The 22,318-nt window shown below is 40.4% G+C and overlaps 1 protein-coding gene across 8 annotated transcripts; it reads right to left on the bottom strand.

Annotated features, from left to right (window-relative positions):
- Positions 1-115: 115 nt before the first annotated feature.
- On the bottom strand, positions 116-22,180 carry BAG1 (BAG cochaperone 1). Of its 8 annotated transcripts, XR_008464970.1 has the most exons (9): positions 22,051-22,157; positions 18,737-18,865; positions 18,506-18,588; positions 17,597-17,710; positions 16,981-17,088; positions 16,684-16,821; positions 9,223-9,288; positions 8,612-8,814; positions 5,853-5,915 (listed from the first exon to the last, which is right to left on the bottom strand). XR_008464970.1 is itself a non-coding variant. In XM_054192262.1 (7 exons), the coding sequence occupies exons 1-7, from the start codon at positions 22,091-22,093 to the stop codon at positions 3,385-3,387; spliced, it is 630 nt and encodes a 209-aa protein (XP_054048237.1). In that variant the 5' UTR covers positions 22,094-22,180; the 3' UTR covers positions 116-3,384. The 8 variants fall into 8 exon arrangements, 2 of the variants coding, with proteins under 2 accessions (XP_054048237.1, XP_054048235.1); XR_008464973.1 differs by lacking the exons at positions 8,612-8,814; positions 16,684-16,821 and adding an exon at positions 3,399-3,474 and having other exon boundaries at positions 9,223-9,300; XR_008464969.1 differs by lacking the exon at positions 8,612-8,814 and having other exon boundaries at positions 5,851-5,915.
- Between the last annotated feature and the right edge of the window lie 138 nt (positions 22,181-22,318).

Below are 22,318 nucleotides of genomic sequence, written 5' to 3'. Positions count from 1 at the left end.
CGGCCGGCTGCTGCTCCCAAACACAGCCCACACTGTGCAGCATATGGATTCTCCCCACCAAAACACAGCCCACCTACAGCCTCTAGTAACCACACCATGACCAAGGAGGGTAGAGAACGTTCCATAGTTTTATTTTTACCGTTTCATGTACGATAGCACAATAAAATAAGTAAATAAAAAAAATCCAGCCCCACATTCCACAGTGTCAAGTACTCCACTCCAAACCACGAGTGACTGCTAAAAAGTGAAGGAAGCGTCCCTCCAGGCTGACAGCAGCATTACCTTCAGGACGACGTCGTCACCGAGGAGGCCATCACTATGAGCAGCCCATTACACACCGTCCCATGGCTCCGGGCTCCGTGGATCCCTCAACATCGTGCTTGATTCGCCTCCCACAGCAGCTTACAGGGAGGTGAAGGAGAAAGGCGGGGGGGCGGGGGGGGATGGGACAGGGAGGGGGGCGGCGCATGATTCGACTTCCATTTTCATAAAAGAGAAAACTTTGCGGTAAGAGGTTTTGCCTGGGTGGGAAACCCCAGGTGCGTAAATGCAGCCAGATTAACACGGTGACCGGAGGAAGACGATGGGGTAAGTGCAACCAAGGCCAAAGGGAGTCACTTCTCTTTGACACCATCAGGGCAGACGGCTGGGGGTGGCGGGGGGGAATGATTCAGTAGCAAAACAGGTATCACAGTACACCTGTGATGCTACAGAATCAGTGAGAGAACATACCTTAAGCTTGACTGAGCTCTATGTTTGCCTTTACAAATTCTGAAGAATATTTAAAATCACCTCTTCCTTCCCCTTCCTCCCACAGTTGCAGTCTGCTGCACTTTCAAAAGCACAGAAGTTTGCTTTTACTGAAATTTAAGGCTATTATGAAAAAATGAAGCGTAGGGCTCCTCTTTCCATATTAAGTATAAAAGTCAATCCACTCTAGAAGGTCTTAGATAACTCTAAATACAACCATCTGTTTTCCAAAACAAATTAACTCATTTTTATATTTGGAAGACAAGAATTTTCTTCCTGCAAAAGTTTGTCTTTGTACACATACTTTTGTCCCAGAAACCAAACGCTCTGACACCAGGAGTCACCACCGCAAGGTAACTTCAGCTCAGGACACCTACCCTTTGCTGAATCTGGATGTGCTGGAGGGAGAGGTTCATCACCACTCTCGTTGCCTCCAAGTACCAGATTATCAAAAGATCTACTACGGAACATCTTGAAGTTACTCCAGGCTGAGGATGCACTCACAACAAGCAGCAGTTTCTGGTAAGGAGTGCTGGGAAGACAATGTCTGCCCATAGCCTTAGTGTTCTCACGCACGAAAGAAAAATAGGAAGGAGCAGCAGAAAGGGACACAGTCTTAGCCATGACCACAGCTCCCAGCTCATTTCATGGCCAAGAGGACACTTTGCTTATTATATGTGCACCTGTGAAAGTTCAATGCGTTAAGAGGACTTACATTTGAGAGGGTGAGAATCCTCTCCAACACAGGAAGGTGGACACTTCTGCATCCCCTGAATTAGGCAACAGCACTGCTGGTGGTTTAAGAGTCAGCTGAATCTGGTCCTACTCTAAGTAGGGCTTCACAAAGATGGTTACAACCAACTCTTCTTTCTCCTCACCTTAAAGTGCTGGGAACACACAGCATGACCTGACTTAGCAGCCTAGGAAAAAACATCCACGGTCCTGCCAAACATACCATTCTCCTAACATGACAGACAAGCTTCCTAGGAGTTTAGTCCTTAAAATCCTCGACAGATGCTGGCGAGAGAGTTGCATATGGAAAAAATACAACCTTGAAGAAACTGGTTAACAGTACAAAATATGGCAACTGCAATCTTGGTGTGGTCAAAAGGCATTTTTAGAATAAAAGTGACCCTTTCTAATGCAGGGCTATAACTTCATTTGTCCAATGGCATTTTTCACTAAAGAAATGCTCCTCCAATTGCAAACATCAAAGGTAATACTTTAATAATACTACTTTAGGTATTAGATAAGTTTATAATTTATTAGAAATTAACATTATTTTTTTTTGAACATATTTCCTATTTTTGTCTTGAAAGGACAGCTAATCTTAAAACAGCCACATACAGATGAAGACTCTCTACCTAAGGGCCATTTTTGAATGTCCTCAGTCTGACTCATTTGAGACGAAAGCTTTTCTTCTCCCTCTGAAACCGGCTCCTTACCAGCCACTACCTCACCAGCCACCGCGTATATGACTGATCTACCGACCAGAAGCATCGGTGAAAAAGCAACTCCCATTATAGGTACGTTAGCTACGGGCTCTGACCAACAACTGCAAAGTTGGCTGCACCTCCTGACAGTTACTATCTCCCACAAAAGCTTATTCTTCACCTAGCAGAGAAGGCAAAGCACGGCACATATCTGACTGCAAGAATCAGTCATAATCCTCAGTCACATAACTAAAGTTGTGTCACTTTGTAACATGTTATAAAAACCGATTACCTTAGCAGACTAGAAATAATCACTGCAATTTTCCATTAAATATAGCATCATGAATTCTGTGAAATCAAGAAAAAAAGTATAAAAACCCCTTTGAAAATAGCTCCTTAGTCATACCTTGCTTGAACTGAACCCTCGGTATATGAGCAGCATGAGTAATCTCATTTCATTTCCCACCATAACTCAAGGCGGAACACAAACAATAAAAATAAGAATAATCTATAAAAACCACAGTACATCAGAAATCTCTGTAAAAAACATAAGTCTGTATCAAGGAGCTCAGTAACAACTTAAAGCACCACTCAAAATTAAGTACCATACATGTTACAGTACATGCCATCTATTATGACAATTTAAGGCTAAAATAGGTACGACTCCCTTATATTTAAGCTTTCTTATATTTATAAATGCATACAAACATTACATAGATACAAATGCGTAGGGTTTTTTTTATTGCTCTGAACTGTCTACTACAACGTTTGACTTTCACAGATGTCGTCTCAGTTTGCCTTTTTCAATCAAGCTGAAGTCCTACAATTGCAACTTATGGCACTTACAGGATTATAGACCTTCTCTGATTTGAGCTGTAAATAAATTCAAAGACATATCAGACAAAACTGCCCATCACTGCAAACTTTGTAACAAACTAAACAGTCGTCCATAAGATACATAGCAATTCACCACAAAGATTGTTTCTGTAATTCTTCAGGAAGGATTTTCTTTTCAAAATAATAGGTCTAACCAAGCGGCAAACAAGACAACCAGTGAGAAATGACTGACTAATACCAGTCTAACAGACTGGGCTTAAAAAAAAAAAAAAAAAAAAAGCTGAATACGTGCTCCAAAACAAAGAGCAAACTTTTCTTCTTGCTCATAGAGCAATTATGTTTCCTAATTACGTAGGGCAATGCCTCATTCTGCCAGGGCCAAATTCTTTGACTGTAGCTTGTCCATTTCTTGGCCAATATTTCCTTCAACCGTATCACACTGGGCAAGAAAAACCTGAGAATAAGAAACAAACAAATGTTATTGGGGATGAAATTACAGCAACTGTAGATCCTTCTTAAGAACAGAAACTGCAGTTTCCATCATGAGTTTGAAGAAGCCAACTCAACAACTGCCTTGTAAGTTCAGTTTTAATAATAGCTTATTCGCAATTTTGTTTACCCGGAATCCAACAGAAGCATGGCATTTGATAAGGCAACGTGGCTGCCCATCCTCACCAGTCCTGCCGCTCAAGTTCTTTGAGTTGATCCAAAGTTCATAACCAACAACAAGGATCATAAAGGTTCAGGTAAGTTAGTGCTTCAGTTTGGAACATGACTTTTAAACTCCTCTCTAGAACACATAATTCTGTAGCCAAAGGTGGGAGCAACAAACCTACTCAGTGAAATCTAAAATAAGCTTTCATTAAACCAAGGCCTCTTCTATTTCTCAGGACTACACAGCAACATGAACCCCATGTTTATCAGTAGGTAGCTGGTGTGCCTCAAAAGACAGAAGGTTCCTTTCCAAAAAGGGCAGTCCACAGCGCCTTAAGCTTTCTTAGAGCCTGCCCGCAAGTTCTTACAAGTATAGCAACACAGCAATTAAGAGCCAGCAGCCACCCGTCACGTGGTGCTGTACACAGCGCACTTTAAGCCCATAAACTCTTTCAGGCCAATTCCAATGTATGCGAGTACATTGTAGCTTCTGAGAGGACTCTCCCACTATCTATAAACGTCTTGCACATAGTTTTGCTATGTCTGCACTAGACTTTAACAATCAAACCAGATATTTAATGTTATTTACATTAAAACGACATTAAGAAACTTCCTTCCCTCTAGAGCAGCAGACTGTTGTCCCAGGTGAATGCTTCTTAACCATCACACTGTTTTGAATCATCTGTCTTCAACCAATCCCTTGAGCTGGCATCAACTCACTTCTGTAAGGATTTGAGGGATGAAAAAGTCATGGTGTAAAAATTGCAGCTGCTGGCTGCAAGTATGTTATACCTGTCTCACCATTCTGGAAGACACGCGATTGCCAGCAACGGAAGTCAGTTAATAGCTCCCCCTTGCTTTCATGAATGCTTAAGAGCATAACTTGCCATCGTTTTCTGGCTCTGGAAAAACAAGTTGTTGACTGCTCTGGTCTGAAACCCCTTAGATTCTTCTGCAGTCCTCAAAGGGTTTATAAACTACAGTTGCACAAAACCGTGCCTACAAAAGCACAATAATTCTGATCTCTGCTTAACAGAGTCTGTTTTATGCTTTAACAGCAGTTCTTGTACAAAACGCCACTTATTTCTGCAATAACTTCACCCAAGAGTGGAGCTCCAGTAGCTTGCCATGAGGGTGATAGCTATACCTCCGTTACAAATTTTTGCTATTTTGGTTAAGTGCATGGAGTCAAAAGCACGTTCAGAGCCCCAAATAAAACAGCTACACCAGCAATCATCTTCATTTCAATTTGCATTATCTGAACTTAACTCTGTAACAAAGGGCTTTGTCCCTAAAGTTATAACATTTCTACTATCGGGTACTTCTTGATAAGGCTTCCTTTAAAACAGATGTCTATTTTAAAAAGTTTGGGAAACGTTTATAGAAAGTATTTAATAAGGTTATACTAAAAGACAAAACATTTAAACTCCATATATGAATGCAAGGTATTTTCACAAATAATTTCCAGGAATCTAACCTGTGACTGAAGCACAATACAAATAGCATAACACAAATAAAAGCAGTAATATGAGTAGCACTGCCCCTCATTTATGGAAGTTTGGCTTTTGGGGGAGGAGGGTGGAAGGATGAATTCCAGTATTTAGTAACAAACCTTCATCTCAAGGTCTCTAAGAAAACAATGCCTAGGAATTTTTAAGCATTGTAAAATGGCAAAGCAATTAAAAACCCCATGCCCAGCAAAGCTGTTCTTCTGTATAGATTATACTTTAGAGATTCCGCCATAGAAAGTTGGTACACTGCAATAGAAGCTAAACTTTCCAAAGAACACTTCTAGCATGGTCCAGCAGGAGTTAGAGTTGAGTGCATCTTTGTGCCCAGACCTCATTCGTTACACCAGCCCACCAAGACATGGGAAAGGAGGAATCATCCCTTTTTCCTTATAACTTATCAGAATTACTTTACATCATCAGGCTGCCATAAGGCCAGCCACTAATGTAAATTACAAACATTATCCGGAAACAGCATGAACTATGAAAACCTGTATTTTCATATAATGTTTTATAAAGCTATTAAATACCCTTTAAAGGGAGGTCCTAAGAAATACCAACGTAAGAACAAACACTGAAAAATCTAAGCACTAAACAGCTCTGATTTTCACAAACTCTTGGTATACAAGTGCCCAGCATTAATGGAAAAACAAAAAATAAAAATACTCACCTGAACCCTTTTCACCAACCCCTTCTTTTTCAGTTTGCAATCACTGAAATTCTCCGGCAGATTCTGCAGTAAAATAAACACACAAGTTGATGCAGCTTAATGTTGGAATTAACGTATTCAACTTATAACAAAAACTGAATGTATCAAAGAATGCTCTTAAAAGGCACCCTGAAAACGCCGTGCCTGCTCAGTAAAGATGATTACGCAAGGAAGAATTTAAAAGAATAAGTTCAGTAAGTCTAGGACACAGCCCCCTAATTACAAAGAACTGAGCTAGCAAATAACTGCATATACTGCTTTTGTCTACTGTGGTGTATGTTAACTGTTCTGCTGAGTTTCAACTTCATATTTTTCAGAGACTGTAAGATGAATTAATTTCTTATGAACACATTAACTCAATCACTTGCCATCATTACAACATATCATCAGTAATGCAGGCATTGCCAGTCTAAGCTGTACATCTTATCTTCTCCATAATCTACTCATGGAAGGGAACAGATGCAAAGTGTTACACACTGACAGCTTTTAATTTAATTCAAACTGCGTCATTTTCCGTACTCCTACTACCCAATATATTCATGTGTATCACCACAGCAAATGTTATATGCTTTGTCCTTTTGAAGTAGTGTGAAATCGGGGTGTTGGTGGGGAATGGTGCTCAGGTTTATGATGTTTTTTTGAAACAGGTAAAACAGATAATTATCATCATATAGTTTATGTGAAAATTCTTAGAAACATGATGCCCTCACCGTTGAAAACGCAAAAAAATCTTGAAGTTTCTCGTTAGCATACTTTTTATTTCCCACCCTAACTCCATATCAAGACTAGACTTTTCCGGATACTACTATGTTTCGTTTCAGCTAAAATGCAAGCCCCACTGGAAGGTTTAGATACATAATCTTTGATAACAATAACAAAAAAAAAAAAAGTTGCTTTCTCCTAGCGTCCAGCCAAACATACATGGTCTTAAATATTGGAGTTAAAAATACACAAGACTCCACACTGAAAAACAGTCCATCACGGGAAGTGAAACTACAGGCATCTGGGATTCCAGGAAGAATCCAGGAAATTCCAGAAAGTTCAGGGGTCACACTGCTCCAGTACTTGTGCAGTAATTAGCACACTGTAAGTGATATTAGATAAAGAAATAATAATTACCAGGCTTAGCACGCGTTCCCAGCACTGTGGGTGAGGAGAAAATGGGCATGCAATGGAGCAAGCTGGACACATTCTTACATTTTACCTTTACGTAAACTTCTGGATAAAATACCTTTCACTTTCTATGCCCAGCTGGAAGAAGAAATGCATAATGCTGCTTCTTGTCTCCTAGGAAAGCATGAAAGTTGGATGTGGGAGTAACTACTACTACACTAAACACTTCCCAGTGCCAGGTCTTTTTCATTTATTTTGTTAGTTTGCTTTTGGAAGATGAGTAGGAGAAAGGATCTTCTTCTATTCCTGTAGTTCCAGCTTCCATTTCTGTTACTCCAGTTATCAGTTTTCCCAAATAGCAGCACTGTTAAGCTGTATAAAACTCCTATCAACTTTTAACACTTCCCTTCAAGATCAGAAAAGGTATCTCTCTTGCAGAGAGCTTTTCTGTCAGACCGCGCCTCCTAAAACAGAACCAGAAACTGGACATATTTCTTTCCGGTGGAAAAATGACCATCAGTATCAGAGGCACAAGAGTATGTGGATTAAGGGAGATACCCTTCCAAATGCAAACTGGTGCAGTGTTATCTTACAAACATGGAGAGAAGTATCTAAAAACTAAAAGTTATGTTGTTTTTGTTTGTTCGTTTTGTTTTTTTTTTTAAATTTATGTTAATCATCTTAATACAAAAAACACTCTCCAGTTTATCCTAAGATACGTTCCATCACCTATCTATCCTTTCCAACTCCTCTTACTTTGTGAGAAAAAGGAGGAGAAGTAGCTCCGAAAGTAAGTTACCAGGTTAACTCCAGGAATCTGTCATATACAATGTAAATCCTCCTAAAAGAGCCTGTCCTACACTGGTCACTTTCTTCATTTATGTAATGTCACCTTACAACCTCGGATTTACAGCACAGGATAGGTTCAAAAGCTGTAATAAAAAATGCAATAAAGATGTAATAAACATCTTCAACAGCAGTCTGTCTAAAATGAAAACTCTCTTTACAAGTGGCACGCGTCCATTTTCCAAAGCACAGATTTTTTTTTTTCAGTTGTTCATTTTGGAAGCTATTTTGCTCTTTACAAAGTGTGTTTTCTGGTACTGTGTACTGCAATAAGACCTTGCTCGCTGTAGCATGCTAAACCCATGTCTCCTCCCAATAAGAGAAGACACTGTGAAAAGACTGTATTACATGCTTTCCTTTCAGAAACTGAATGCTCCAAAGACATTACAAAGCAATTGAGAAAATAGTTTAAAGCTGTGGGTGAATTCTCTTCAAAGACCAGTTCCAGTTCACAAATAAAAAAGGTGGCCTTTGGAGTATTTATAGTTGTCACATGTACAAAAAAGTTTAAAAATATATAATAAAGTTATATGAAGTATTCTAAGGGATCTTAGACATAGGACCCTGCAACCACACAAGAAAACATTCCTTATTTTCCCTTGGTTTTCAACAACACAATTCACTGTCTAAAATTAACAAAATATGTCAAGAAACCTTTAACATAAAGAGAGTATTTGATGCGTACTAGTTTGACTTCATATACGTAATAGCCTGAAAGAACAAAGATGGGTTAGGTCTAATTATTAATGTCTGAGTCTTACCAGAAAATGAAGATGTTAATCTCACTGACACACAAATTCTTTTATGCCTTGAAGTTTTCCATGACTTGGAATTTCTTAATAATCAAGTTAAAAATGAAATTATGCACTAGCTCCGTTACACTGCCCGTCTCCCTTTGCTGAGTACTTATTTCAGGCTGTACTTTCTGGACGAGATTCTGGCCTATGCAAGTATTCCTACCAATCTGAAACAGCAAATAGACCTAAGTTAACTTTCAACAGCAGACAGGGAACTCCAGCTGAGTTTACCACACAAAGTCTGTTTCTAAAATAGATATTGGTAACTGGAGGAAACTTCAAAATCTGAGTGTAGAGAAGACATTCAGACTACATCTATTTTTGACAACATTTTTCAAAACTGCTCTTTTTAATTACATCTGTGCGTGCAAATGCCTATGTGTGCCTGCACACTGTCATAGCTTTTTTTTTTTTTTTTAAAAAAATCACACCTTGTAATCCCCCTGGCAGAGACATGGAATTGGAAGGCCTAAATGTACTAACTTACCAAGCTGCTTAAAAGGTGTTTCGCAATCAAATTAGTAAAGTTTACAAATCTTAACATCAAATTAAATCTCACAGTCTCTCTGTTTTACCTTAGTCAGCTTACGTCTCCTCTCCAGGAATACGTTGTCCAACTATTCAGGGTTTAACAGGTGAAGCTGGCAATAAACCTTAAGTCACAATAACATTTTAATATTTAATTAAAATCAAATTTAATTAAAGAATGAGTAGCTTAAGCCTAAGCAGTGCTTATGCAAAACTCTTGCCAAATCTACATTTTGGTGCTAGCATTGCTTGCAGAGCAGTAATTTGGATTAGTCTTTGGCTTTCCACTGCAAAGCATATTCTTACTTTTATAGCAGGTCTTCTCTTTGCATTGCACTGTCTCTGCGATAAAACCCTGCCCAAGTCTTACAGGCCTTGGTCTGTATGGTCTTAAACTTTCAACAGTGATGCAGTGCTGGCTTCACCCCAGCAGCTTCTGTAGAACTCCTGAGCACAGGCTCTTTATCCTCCCCCATCCACCCTGAAACAGAGCCCAAGTCCCCCTGATACCACCCCGCACCCACAAATCCAGAGTTGCTTAACCACATCTCTTCAAGAGCTCTCACCCTGCCGATACACTGACAAGATGCGCTGCAGAGACACACGCGTTACGTCCTCGAAGACTCATCTTTTGTGTGCACAACACTCATGCTTTATACGAGAAATCCTTAAAACCAATCACCGTTTACAAAGTAATAAATTAATGCATGTGCATTTTCTTGCCTCTTGATCCTCTCTGTTCTTGAGTGTTCTTTTAACTACGAACCCAGCGTCCCTCTCTCCTGAGCACTGCTTCTTACCAAATACGGACTCTCTTACCATTTCTTTCCCCTCTCCCAGCTCATCTCCTAATAACACCACCTCCCTTTGCCACAGAACATCACCTACAGCTCTGCTCAAGTCGCATTGGTTTTAGAAGCGCTTCCAATTTTTTTTTTTTCCAATTTTTAAGCTTAGTGTTGCCACTACATCTTTGTTCTCCTCTTTGGTTACTTCTTATATCCCAAACCACAGACCCCGGCAGGTAACATCTGATGCCTGAATCCACTCAATAGCAGTGTAGTCAGTGAATAAACAAAACAAATGCTAGTCAAATTTATTATTAATGACTATTTTATCAGAACCAAAGGGACAGCATTCTTAAAACAGTAAATCTCCTACCTTAACAATCACTAGCAATAATAGCTAGAAACATTTTTGGTTTGTTATCAAATTGCTTAAAAAATAAAAATCACTCTGCTACACAGGGCACCAGTGCTAATCAGCTGCAAACAAGGATTTTGTGTTGACACCCCATCCACCTAGCAAGAAGCTTTTCTGTTACTTTTTTTAAAAAAATCCAAACCAACATAGAATATTTTAGTATCTAGTTTTATTGACTACCAGATCTGCACTTTTTTTAACTTATTGTTAAATAAATTGGTAAACTGGATAAGCAAATTGTGTTGACACTGAATCTTTTTCATCTAGGGAGACATCTGAGCACCTTCTTTAAAAGCAGTTATTAAGTGGCAGCACTTGTCAATGAGTTTTCTGAATGCAGAAGTGGTAACTAAGCGCTCTACCCTCACTGATGGATCATAGTATCTTCGGGCTCCTTATGCTTTAGAAAAATTTTCCCCCAAAGCTTTGATTTTATGTTTGTGATTCATGCTCGTAGATTGAAGATTTATTGTAAGAAATGTTTATCAAAGTTTATTTATCCAGATAAATTCAAAGGTTTAGTAGTAAGTTCTCATTTTAAGTGGCAAAACTTTCCAGAAGCCTGGGAAATGTTTGTTATAGGCACAATGAAGTTTTTTTCAGTATATTTATTTCTTTTAATCCTTGACATGTTTGTTTGGTATTGATTTACCAGATGACAAGCATAGCAGGGACAAGGAGACAGTGAAAAAAGCTTCATCAGAACAGTACAGAAATTTAAGTAAGTTTTACAGAGGAATTATAACCTAAAAAAAATCCTCAAGAAAGGCGGATGGACCACCAGAACGTAATTAGGAGTCAGTAATGTTATCAATGTCCTCAATACTCGTACATGCAATTTGACAGATGATTTTTGTCATGAATTTATGTAAACAAAATCAGTGACTGATATTTCAGAAGAGAAAGCTTTTTTTTTCCAGTTGTTAGAACAATCTGTTCTCTGCAATATTGTCTTTCCAGATTACAAATCTGCCATTTAATAAGAAATCATCATAAGAAAAAAAAAGTAACCTCTCAGAATGCACTATTGGTGACAGACTTCATGTAAATTAGAGCAGGCTCTCAAGAAGTACATAGTGTCATGCCTGTGGATTTATATTTTCCTACTGATCTCAGAAAAGCTTTCCTTTTTTTTCTTGAAAAAGCCTTTCAGTTATTTAAAAAAACTGTGCCAGCTGATTAAGTCAAGGATTTTCTGTACTCGTTGAGACTTTTCTCTACTCACTGAGATTTGTAATAAATAGTGTACTTTGACTTTTACTCCTGAACTAAATCTTTTAACTGCCGAAATAAATGGCATTTCTGGTGAGGCACACACAAATCTTCAACTGTTGTATACCAACTCGATTTGTATTGCTCCTGAAGAAAACTTCAAAGATCTGTGGCTTACAGGAACGTCTGACTGTGCCACAGCATTCAAAATTCGTAAGATTCTCATAAGACCCCCTCCACCCTTCCCACTGTGGAAGCAGCAGCTATTTAAACACATATAATATTTAAAAGTTTAAGTTACAGCTACTCTACCTAAAAGTACCCCTTCAAGACTTTCCTTTCACACCTCTGGCAGTGACAATGCTGTATTTTTTCTCTCCCACCCCAATACTCTATGACTACCAACCTACTTCTCCACTTCCAAAATCACTTCTTTTACATTCGTAGCTGTTGAACACACACAGAGTCTATTAAAAAGGAGTGTAAGTTCCAAATTCAGCTCCTCTAATTAATGAGCTTGTCTGCTAACAGCAAGAGGGTGACATCCCTAGAACAGACAGAAAACAATATGCAGGCTTCCTCACCCTTAGGTCTCTATAACCATACAAATCTCATTTTGTATAGAATCATAGAATTGTTTAGGTTGGAAAAGACCTTTAAAATCATCAAGTCCATTAACCTAGCACTGCCAAGTCCACCACTAGACCATGTCCTTAAGCACCACATCTGCAGATCTTTTAAATACCTCCAGGGATGGTGACTCAACCACTTCCCTGGGCAGCCTGTTCCAGTGCTTGACAACTCTTCCAGTGACGAAATTTTTTCTAATATCCATCCTAAACCTCCCCTGGCACAACTTGAGGCTGTTTCCTCTTGTCCTATTGCTTGTGACCTGCAAGAAGAGACCAACCTCCACCTCTCTACAACCTCCTTTTAGTTAGTTGTAGAGAACCTCCTTTTCAGCAGACTAAACAACCTGTTCCCTCAGCCGCTCCTCATAAGACTTGTGCTCGAGACCCTTCACCAGCTTCGTTGCCCTTCTCTGGACACACTCCAGCACCTCAATGTCCTTCAGGTAGTGAGGGGCCCAAGACTGAACACGGTATTGGAGGTGCGGCCTCACCAGTGCCAAGTACAGGGGGACAATCACTTCTCTGGCCACACTATTTCTCCTACGAGCCAGGATGCTACTGTCCTTCTTGGCCACCTGGGCACACCCCCAGGTCCTCTTCTGCCAGGCAGCTTTCCAGCCACTCTTCCCCAAGCCTGTAGAATTGCATGAGGTTGTTGTGACCCAAGTGCATGACCCAGCACTCGGCTTTGTTGAACCTCATACCACTGGCCTCGGTCCATTGATCCAGCCTGTCCAGATCCCTCTGTAGAGCCCTCCTACCCTCAAGCTGATCAACACTTCTGCCCAGCTTGATGTCATCTGCAAACTTACTGAGGGTGCACTCAAAACCCTCGTCCAGGTCATTGATAAAGATATTAAACAGAACCAGGCCCAATACTGAGCCCTGGGGAACGCCACTTGTGACTGGCCACCAGCTGGATTTAACTCCATTCACCATAACTTTTTGGGCCTGGCCATCCAACCACCCAGTGAAGCATATACTTGTCCAAGCCATGGGCAGCCAGTTTCTCTAGGAAAACGCTGTGGGAAATGGTGTCAAAAGCTTTACTAAAGTCCAGGAACTCACATCCACAGCCTTTCCCTCATTCACTAAGTAGGTCACTTTGTCACAGAAGGAGATCAGGTTAGTCGAGCAGGACCTGCCTTTCATAAACCCATGCTGACTGGGCCTGATCACCTCATTATCCTGTATGTGCCATGTGATGGCACTCAAGATGACCAGCTCCATAACCTTCCCTGGCACCGAGGTCAGACTGACAGGCCTTTAGTTCCCAGGATCCTCCTTCCCGCCCCTCTTTTAGATGGGCATCACATTTGTTAAGCTTCAGTCAACTGGGACCTCCCCCGTTAGCCAGGACTGCTGATACATGATGGAAAGTGGCTTGGTGAGCACCTCCGCCAGCTCCCTCAGCACCCCTGGGTGGATCCCATCTGTCACCATAGACTTGTGAGCATCTAAGTGGTGCAGCAAGTCACTAACCATTTCTCCTTGGACAGTGGGGGCTTCATTCTTCTCCCCGTCCCTGCCTTCCAGCTCAGGGGACTGGGTAGACAGAGAACAACTGGTCTTACTACTAAAGGCTGAGGCAAAGAAGGCATTAAGTACCTCAGCCTTTTCCTCATGGTTTGTCACCATGTTTCCCCCCGCATCCAACAGAGGATGGAGATTCTCCTTAGCCCTCCTTTTGTTGCTAATGCATTTATAGAAACATTTTTTATTGTTCTTTACAGCAGTAGCCAGATTAAATTCTACTTGGGCTTTAGCCCTTCTAATTTTGTCCCTGCATAACCTTAAGACATCCTTGTAGTCATCCAGAGTTGCCTGACCCTTCTTCCAAAGGTCATAAACTCTCTTTTCCTCTGCTGAGTTCCAGCCAAAGCTCTCTGCTCAGCCAGGCCAGTCTTCTTCCCGACTGGCTCATCTTTTGGCACATAGGGATGCCTTAAAGATCTCCTTCTTGAAGAGTGCCCAGCCTTCCTGAACTCCTTTGCCCTTCAGGACTGCCTCCCAAGGGACTCTGTCAACCAGACTCCTAAACAGGCCAAAGTCTGCCCCCGAGAAGTCCAATGTAGTAGTTCTGCTGATCCCTCTCCTTACTTCTCCAAGAATTGAAAACTATCATTTCATGATTGCTATGCCCAAAATGGCTTCCAACCATCACATCACCTGCAAGTTCTTCTCTGTTCACAAACAACAGGTCCAGCAGGACCTTCCCTAGTTGGCTCAAGCTAGATGTATCAAGCAGTATCAAGCTAGATGGTTTTTATTGGTCCAAACAATGTATGACAGCCAAGACAGTTTAAAGAGCTTTCAAAACAATTTTCTGCCAAAGAAACAAACTGAAACACTTAGAGCGTGAGCTTGCTCTGTGTTTCACTTCTAGAATGCATTCTTCTCTCTTAGCTTAGAAAACAGCTCACTCAGACACTTTTTGTTTCCTTTATCTTTTTTTTAACATGCCGTTGATTGAATCAATAGCACTCAAGAGATTTGTCAGAACTTGCTTTTTACTTGCTAACAAAAAGAATACTAAATACTGTATAAAACAATTCTGAGACACAGACAAAATACTTTCTGGAAGCTTTATGCTTTTCTCCTTTGCATTTCTATTTACCACTTTTCACTTCAGTGGAGCCCATTTATCGTTCATATACATACCTCATTACCGTTCTGTGTTGCTACCTCTGTATGTTGCACAACTACAGTACGGCTAAGTAATACCTCAGGAAGTTGGTGGCCTGTTTGCATGACCTGGTGTAATACCAGTACACTGAACAGCTACATCTTATGTAAGGATTCCATCCAACTACAAGTATCTCATCTGAAGACTTCACAGACGTTCAATTTTCGTGACAAAAGCCACACTTGCCTTTGTACATTAAAATACGTAAATATGGACGTTGGCATGTGTAACGTAACTTCAATCACTGGTAATAAAAATTCTCACTTAATTCTTGCTTAAAAAAAAAAAAAAGAGGCTCATCAATATCATAGGCTCTTATACAACAAAGTAACAAACAACTATTACAAACATTAAGAGATACTAATTATAATTTGTTTTAGCTCTGGCTGCTCCACTTCCACAAGAGACAAAACTGAGGTAGAGGGACTCCGTTATTTCCTAAATCTAAACATGAATTCACCAGGCTGTAAGTCTTCTAAAATCTTGCACTAAACCTGAAAGTCCCTTGTCCAGGACTATTTAGAATATTTTGGATAAGAAGATAGATAATAGCCTGCTTTCTGTTTAAGCCATGCAAACAATACCAGAATCAAAAGTAAACTTGGGAAATTCAGTTTGGATTAATTAGGAAGCAGTGAAAGGGTTTTTCTAGGCTGCTTGCTGGCTTCCAGAACTGTACACCAGCACACAAGTACTGATTTTTTTTCTAAATAGGACTTAGTATCAGAAATTGAAGAGATCAGAAATAAGCTTTAATCCCACCCAGTTGAAACAGTTGTCACCTTATTGCTATTTTCATGATAACACATAGTAAATCTGCCACTTCAAAGAGGGTATCAGTTATACAAAGTCTGTATGACTAACAGCATTCAAGGACTGTCAGCAAAATATGTTCCTCTACGTGAGGCAGAAAAGGAAAGAGAAATTTTAAAGACTTTAAAATACTTAACATAATACAATTTTAAAAAGCACTTAAGAACTGTGGGCTATAACAAACAGAAAGGCTAGTTTACCATTTTTAATGGTATGTGCACAGTATGAAAGGATGACATAAGCTAATGAGCTCCCCACCATTCCTAGGAAAGCATCCATATTGTACAGCATTTGATGATGGCCAATTCAAATATTAGTCTTTGATTTAGTCTGCTGCTGAACTTTTTCTAAGTGTCCATCAATTAAACTACATTTGGTTTACCAATTATAAGCGTCTGCATGGAATCTTTCTGAAACAATCCCATAAAGGAGTAGACCTAAAGACATCACTACCACAGAAAAGCAGCATTTTTCCTTCAGAGCAGGATATTATGATCATGATATACAACATAATTATAGAATGAAGTTCACAGAGAATGACCAGCAGAGAAACAGAATAAGAAAATACCCTAGTTACCACAATCTTCCTTTATCTCTGCACAAGTCCCTTATTCTCACCTACCTCTCAGCTACTACATGATACAGGAAGATATATATTATACTCTGGAAATACGCTGTAAGGTTATGATTCATTAATGACTGTGAAGCACTTGAATATACCCCAGTATATTCCAAAGAAAGAATCCAGTCCTCAATATGAAGGCATCTCAAATAAAAGAACTGTCAGTCCACATACGACTGACCAGAAAATTCTTCAGTCTTCAGGACCTCCTTGTTCCTATGAGATACAGAATACAAAGTGTATCTGTTGTGTTTTTTTCCAGACCTTTACTGTGACCATGAAGTTTAACATTAAAGTTTGCCACGACAAACTAAAAGGGTAAAACTTGAGTAAAGGATACCCATTTCATGTAGTCTTAACAGGCTGCTGCCCCAAATGAAGCTCTTCTGTAGAATGGGGATGCATACACAGGCATTAATGTCACCATTTAGAAATAGATGCTGCCAAGTAGTCTTTTGGAGACATACAGGGGCAAGAGCTGGATATTAAAGAAAAAATGAGCAAACCAATTAACTAATTTTCAAAGCCAAAATATTTTTTTTAGTAGTTTAAAATATCAAATAAATTACAAGAAAGATATATTCTGAACAGTAAGCTTCTGTTGGGGTTTGACCCTCTTCTGCAGTTATTTACTCACAATGGCATCAATCTGTTCCAGGATCTTCATGAACTGCTCTGCAGTTCCTTTTATCCTCTTGTCCAGGTGTTTTAGTGCTTCTGCTTGGAGATCTTTTGCTAAAAATCCCTGAGGAGAAAAAGAGGGAAGGAAAGGCAAAAATTATTCCATACCTTACAGAATACTCAGCTTAGAAAATCTGTCAGTCCACCACAGCAGAAAACATCTTTTACTATTTCTGTAGTTTCAAGTATGATAGGGACTCCAAACTCAACCTGTATTCTGTCAGTCCTTGAAATGCTAAATGTTAAGATCTGCTAGGTTTACTTAAAAGATTAAACAAGTAACAGACATTCTTCTTTGGACTTTGAGAGAACTCTTTATGTTTTTCCAGATCTAAAGAATATAATTTATCCAATATGCAACAATATTTACCTTTTTCCAAACAACGCCATGTCTCCATTTTGCAAACTCATAAATAGCATTTGAAATTCTCTAAGAATTCTACAGGCCCCTTGGACAGCTAAGAGGGTCAGCCTATTACTGACTACTCAAAACCTTTAAATGGTATTTTTTTAAATATATATACCTACAAAACTGTTTTGCAAAGATATGAAATGATACAAAACTGGCATACCTTCTGGATACTTGTGAACTCTTTATTAACTTCCTCTAACTTATTAGCTATTTGCTCCACTGACTTCTCCAAATCTTTTAACTTCTTTAATTCAGCCTCTTCTTCTGGACTATTCTGTGTATTCAAAAGTACAACATTCACAACTATGGAACAAATAGAGACACTATGCAGCTAAAAAGCAGCAACGGTGGCAATACAGACATAAAAGCTTCTGCTGATTTAAAATACATGCTACACTGTGGTTATTCTTTCCATATTTTAATACCTGTTTAATAAGCTTCTACCAAAGCTTAATTACAAATACAGTCAAAGCAGAGATGAATTTGAAAGGAAAAAGGAAAGGTGCAAACTTTTTTTTTGTTAGCTTAGCATCTTTAAAGTATAGGTAGCATCTATTACAAATACAGTCAAAGTGTATACAAACACATTAAATGAGATGAATTTGAAAGGAAAAAGGAAAAGTGCAAACTTTTTTTTTTTGTTAGCTTAGCATCTTTAAAGTACAGGTAGCATTTATATCATGTGATACAACCCTTTCCTCTACTTGGCAAAGCCAGCCACAAGTCATTTCACTAGAAATAACCCGGCAGACTCAGTATGGCCTTTTTTTTTTAACCAGAAAATACGATGAGCAGATAAGGTCATCAGTGCACAGAAGGCTCATGAGCACTGACAAGCAACAGATTAGGTAGAAGTTTGTCAATAATGTAAGGCAGAAGTCAGTCAATAATGTAATTTCAAAAATGTACAAACTGCAGTTATTTGTGGTACAGCATGAGATTGAACTCAACCTTAAGGGTAGGTATACAAGATTAGGTTTATGCTGTAACCTGTTTCTGTGTTCAGCAGCCGAACCACTGACAGAAATTATGACAATTTAAGAAAAAAAGGTTCAAAGGCAACACTTACCCTTTTCCCAATCAACATGACTTTGCAACCATTTTTAACACCAAGTGCTGACAATGGTTGTTCCAATTCTTTCAGAGACTTCCCTAAATGGAAAATGAGAGAGGAAAAAACCAGTGAAAATACAGCTAGGGGCACAGGAATGTCTTTTTGAAGACATTCAAAACATGGACACATGAAAGTGATGAAGATAAAGGTATCATCTATAAGAAACACTGCCAGATTTACAAGTACCTTTGTATATCAGTTTCTGAAAAGGAACTGGAACTCCAGTGACTTGTTCAATAAGTACAGCCATGTCTTGTAGTGTAGGTTCACCATCTTCCTGTTGAGAAGCAACCTGAATACTGTGTTTTTCATTACCTAACAAAAAACAGAGTAACTTACTGTTACCTAGAAAAGGAATCCGTTTCTAATATTTATTTCCATTAATGCAGAAAGTTCTCAAACCACTGATTCTCATGTACAATAATAATTTTCAATCAAAGGATTCTATTGCATTTCTTTCCTCTTGCAGTGCCTTATCTCAGCTGAAAGTTTTGTTTTACACTCTAATAACCTGAAGGGTTCAATCAGGCATAACACTCCTGCTAAATATTATTGCCCACCTCTTTTTAAAAGCGCAGATGGTGTCCAGACATCCCACAAGCTAAAACATGAAAACCCACACCTTCCTGATGTATTCCATTTCCTACTTGTTGGAACTTTTAATAGCATGAGTCTTGGGGAATCCGAGACAATTTATCACTTCCTTTGCTCCCTACTCCTCATTCATGAGAAGCAAGCGATGTATGTTTAACCTGTCTCCCTTCCACCAGCACCTGAGAGAATTCTCATAGTCCAAAAATTATTTCTTCCCATAATACTGATGATATGCAGCCTTAACCACCTTGAGAAGTCTCAGTCTATACGTCACCTCCCACTTGTGGAGCACCCTACTCAGACTCCCTAAAATTACTTGCATGCAAACAGCAGGAAGTTCTTAAAAAAAAGGAGTACGTCTGTTAATCTCTGCTTTGCAATAGACCCTTTCAATAACCCTCTGCTCCCACACACTTAAGGCCTGTCAATCTGAAAGCACCTGCAGGAATCAGCCACCACTGGCTGCAAGGGAAATCAAGACACGCATTTTTTACTTCACAGGAAGAGAGAACTCCTTAACAAATACCAGAAAGAAAACTATTCTCATGACCCTAATTTGAAGCATACGTATCTCTTACAGAGTGCTCGAAACATCGATTTTAAAATGTTCCAGCCTCACAGTCACATGACAACTGACACTGTGGCCTCAAAAACTTCCAAGCTCCAACAGTATTTCTTAATTTCAAAATGGTTTAAGCTCAAAATCACGTTATACCAACTCTCCCCCAAGCATTTTCCATAAACAGACCTTCTTCCCAATTTGTTTTTGGAAAAATAAAAAACAAACACAAAAATTTAGGTCCTAACCTCAGTATATTTCTAAAAGTTGTTTTGATATATACAACTGCTTTGTGTAAGGGCTGTGCCTGTCAGCAGTTGAGAGAAAACAATCAATCAAACAACAAATGGGGAAGAGAACAGCTGAAGCTTGCCTAGCAATGGAAACAGCTTTAATTACAAATTATGAGTACCAGTTTGGGCAAACTGTAACAAAAGCGTTACCGTAAGTCCACAGCAGAGTGAAATCACCATGAAAAACACCTCATAGGTTAGAACTGCTATTATAGCTTATCAGTTTGTTTCAGTGAATGACAATACTAATGTAAAGTAAGCACTACTGCAAAATTCCAAACTCTGTTTTTTAAAGAAAGCCTAAATACATTTAAAAAAGAGGTCAATTCAATATCTTGCAGACCATCAAGTGACACGTGTAGGTCTACTACCACTCTCTTTCTTAACCCTTATTTCCATGTTTCCACACTTCCGTCATGTAAGCAAAACTTTATTAAAAACATTTGTGCTAAGTAGTAAACCAGTACCCGACAGCAACAGGTATAAATCAGACAGCTGAAGTCCAAGATGAAGGATGCCTTCTAATTGCTATTTATGAATGACAAAGTAATTACTAGATAAGAAAACAACTGGAAAGATAAAAACATTTTCAGATAAGATGACTGTTAGCAAACAGCAAGATGCTGGAGTTATAAATATGTTAATATCGTTAAGTTATTGTCATCTTTGCAAATGAAAACCCCTCAGGTCAGACAGAACTCTCTGAGAACACCAATAAGCACACGAATCATGAAGATTAAACCAGATTATTCCACCAAGTTAGTCACCAAAGACTCTTAGGTAAAACTGCCAGGTGATAAACAAAGCATTTTCACAAAATAATGTGAGTTTGAAAACATGAATGAGCAAGCAGAAATAAAGTCTAAAGGGGGAAAGAACGTCACCAGCATAGCGCAAAAGGAACAAGAGCAGAATTTATTATTCAGTAATTAAAAAACAATCTATAAAACCCAAAGTTTTGTTAACAAAAATCAGCTGATGAATACCTTGCTGATTTAAAACCTTATTATCCTCCTCATTCCTCCTACTGCCTCACCTAGATTCACTTCATCAAAGTTTAACCATGGTATTTCCCATCTTATTTTTAAGAACTGTGGAGCCTGGGCTATTCTTACCTCTTTGCAGTAACTTTTTATATTAAGTTGCAGACTTAACCACATCATTCTTTCCACCTTCCTCTTATTTCCCTTCCCAAGGGAAAAAAGCTCAATCATGCTGGCTGGCCTTTGAGTAATGCATTTCATCAGGCCAGCACCCAGCTGCCATACTGACGAAACAACGACTTTCTGTTGCAATCTTGCGAACGCTCAAGCTTATTGAACAAACAAGATGAGATGCCATCAGGTAGCACCTGCTTTTAACATACAATGCTGACTTCAGCAATGTATTTTATCTAAATGAAGATTACTACCCAAAAAGTGACCTCTGCTCAGTGCTCTCTGGCAAGGACAGCCTTGTCACCTGCTCCCACCATCATCCTGCAGATTTACCCCAGCGCGGCAAGTTTGATCATCCTGTTGATATGGAAAAGGCTTTTTTTTTTTTCCCCCTTCTCTTGGATCAGATTAAGGGAAACAGTGGGGGGTGGTAGCTAGTAGAGAAGTAAAACCTTAGGGCAGGAAGCGTCCCCGATGCCAGGCCAAGCGGAGGGCGAGCCGTGCCACCCTCGCCGAAGCCAAGGCAGGCCCGGCCGCTGTCCCAGCAAGGCCAGGGACGCTGCCGCCATCCAGCCGACAGCCGCAGCCCCGCCATTTTCCGCCTCCTCAAGGCTTTGCGGAGCCTCTGCCGCTCGGGCGGCGAAGGCAGCCACACACACACCGCCCCCCGCACCGCCCCGAGCGCCCTTCCCGCTCACCCCCGCTGCCAGGGGCAGACGCGGGCCCGCCCCGCAGCGCCCGGCTACCGTTAACGGCCGAGGGGAGCGGGGGCGGCCGGGAAGAGCGGCCCCGGGGCCCGACCCGCGCGGTGAAGGGCAGCGGGGGAGATGCCGCGGGCCGCGCTCGGCTCGGCTGGAGGCGGGACCCCCCACACACACCCCCTCGGGCGGCTCTTACTGTAAGTGACGGTGACGGTAACGGGGACTCCGGGCGCCGCCATCTCAGCCCGCCACAGCGAATCCCTCCTGCGGGCGCCTGGCGGGGCGCGCCGGTAGCGCGTCACTTCCGCCCCGCTGGGCGGGAAGCGGAGGGGGAAGCAGGGGTGCGACGTCAGCAGAGGGAGGGGCTCCCACCGGTCAGCGCGGCGGGGTTGTAATGAGAGAACGGAAACAAGCCCTTGGGGCCGCGGAGCGCCGGCGGGGAGGGGGCAGTGGGGCAAATTAAT

This window comes from Rissa tridactyla, chromosome 2, assembly GCF_028500815.1.
Source record: "Rissa tridactyla isolate bRisTri1 chromosome 2, bRisTri1.patW.cur.20221130, whole genome shotgun sequence".
Classification (NCBI taxonomy): Eukaryota; Metazoa; Chordata; class Aves; order Charadriiformes; family Laridae; genus Rissa; species Rissa tridactyla.
The sequence above is the reverse complement of the archived record's forward strand: the minus strand, read 5'-3'. Positions and strand labels throughout refer to the sequence as shown.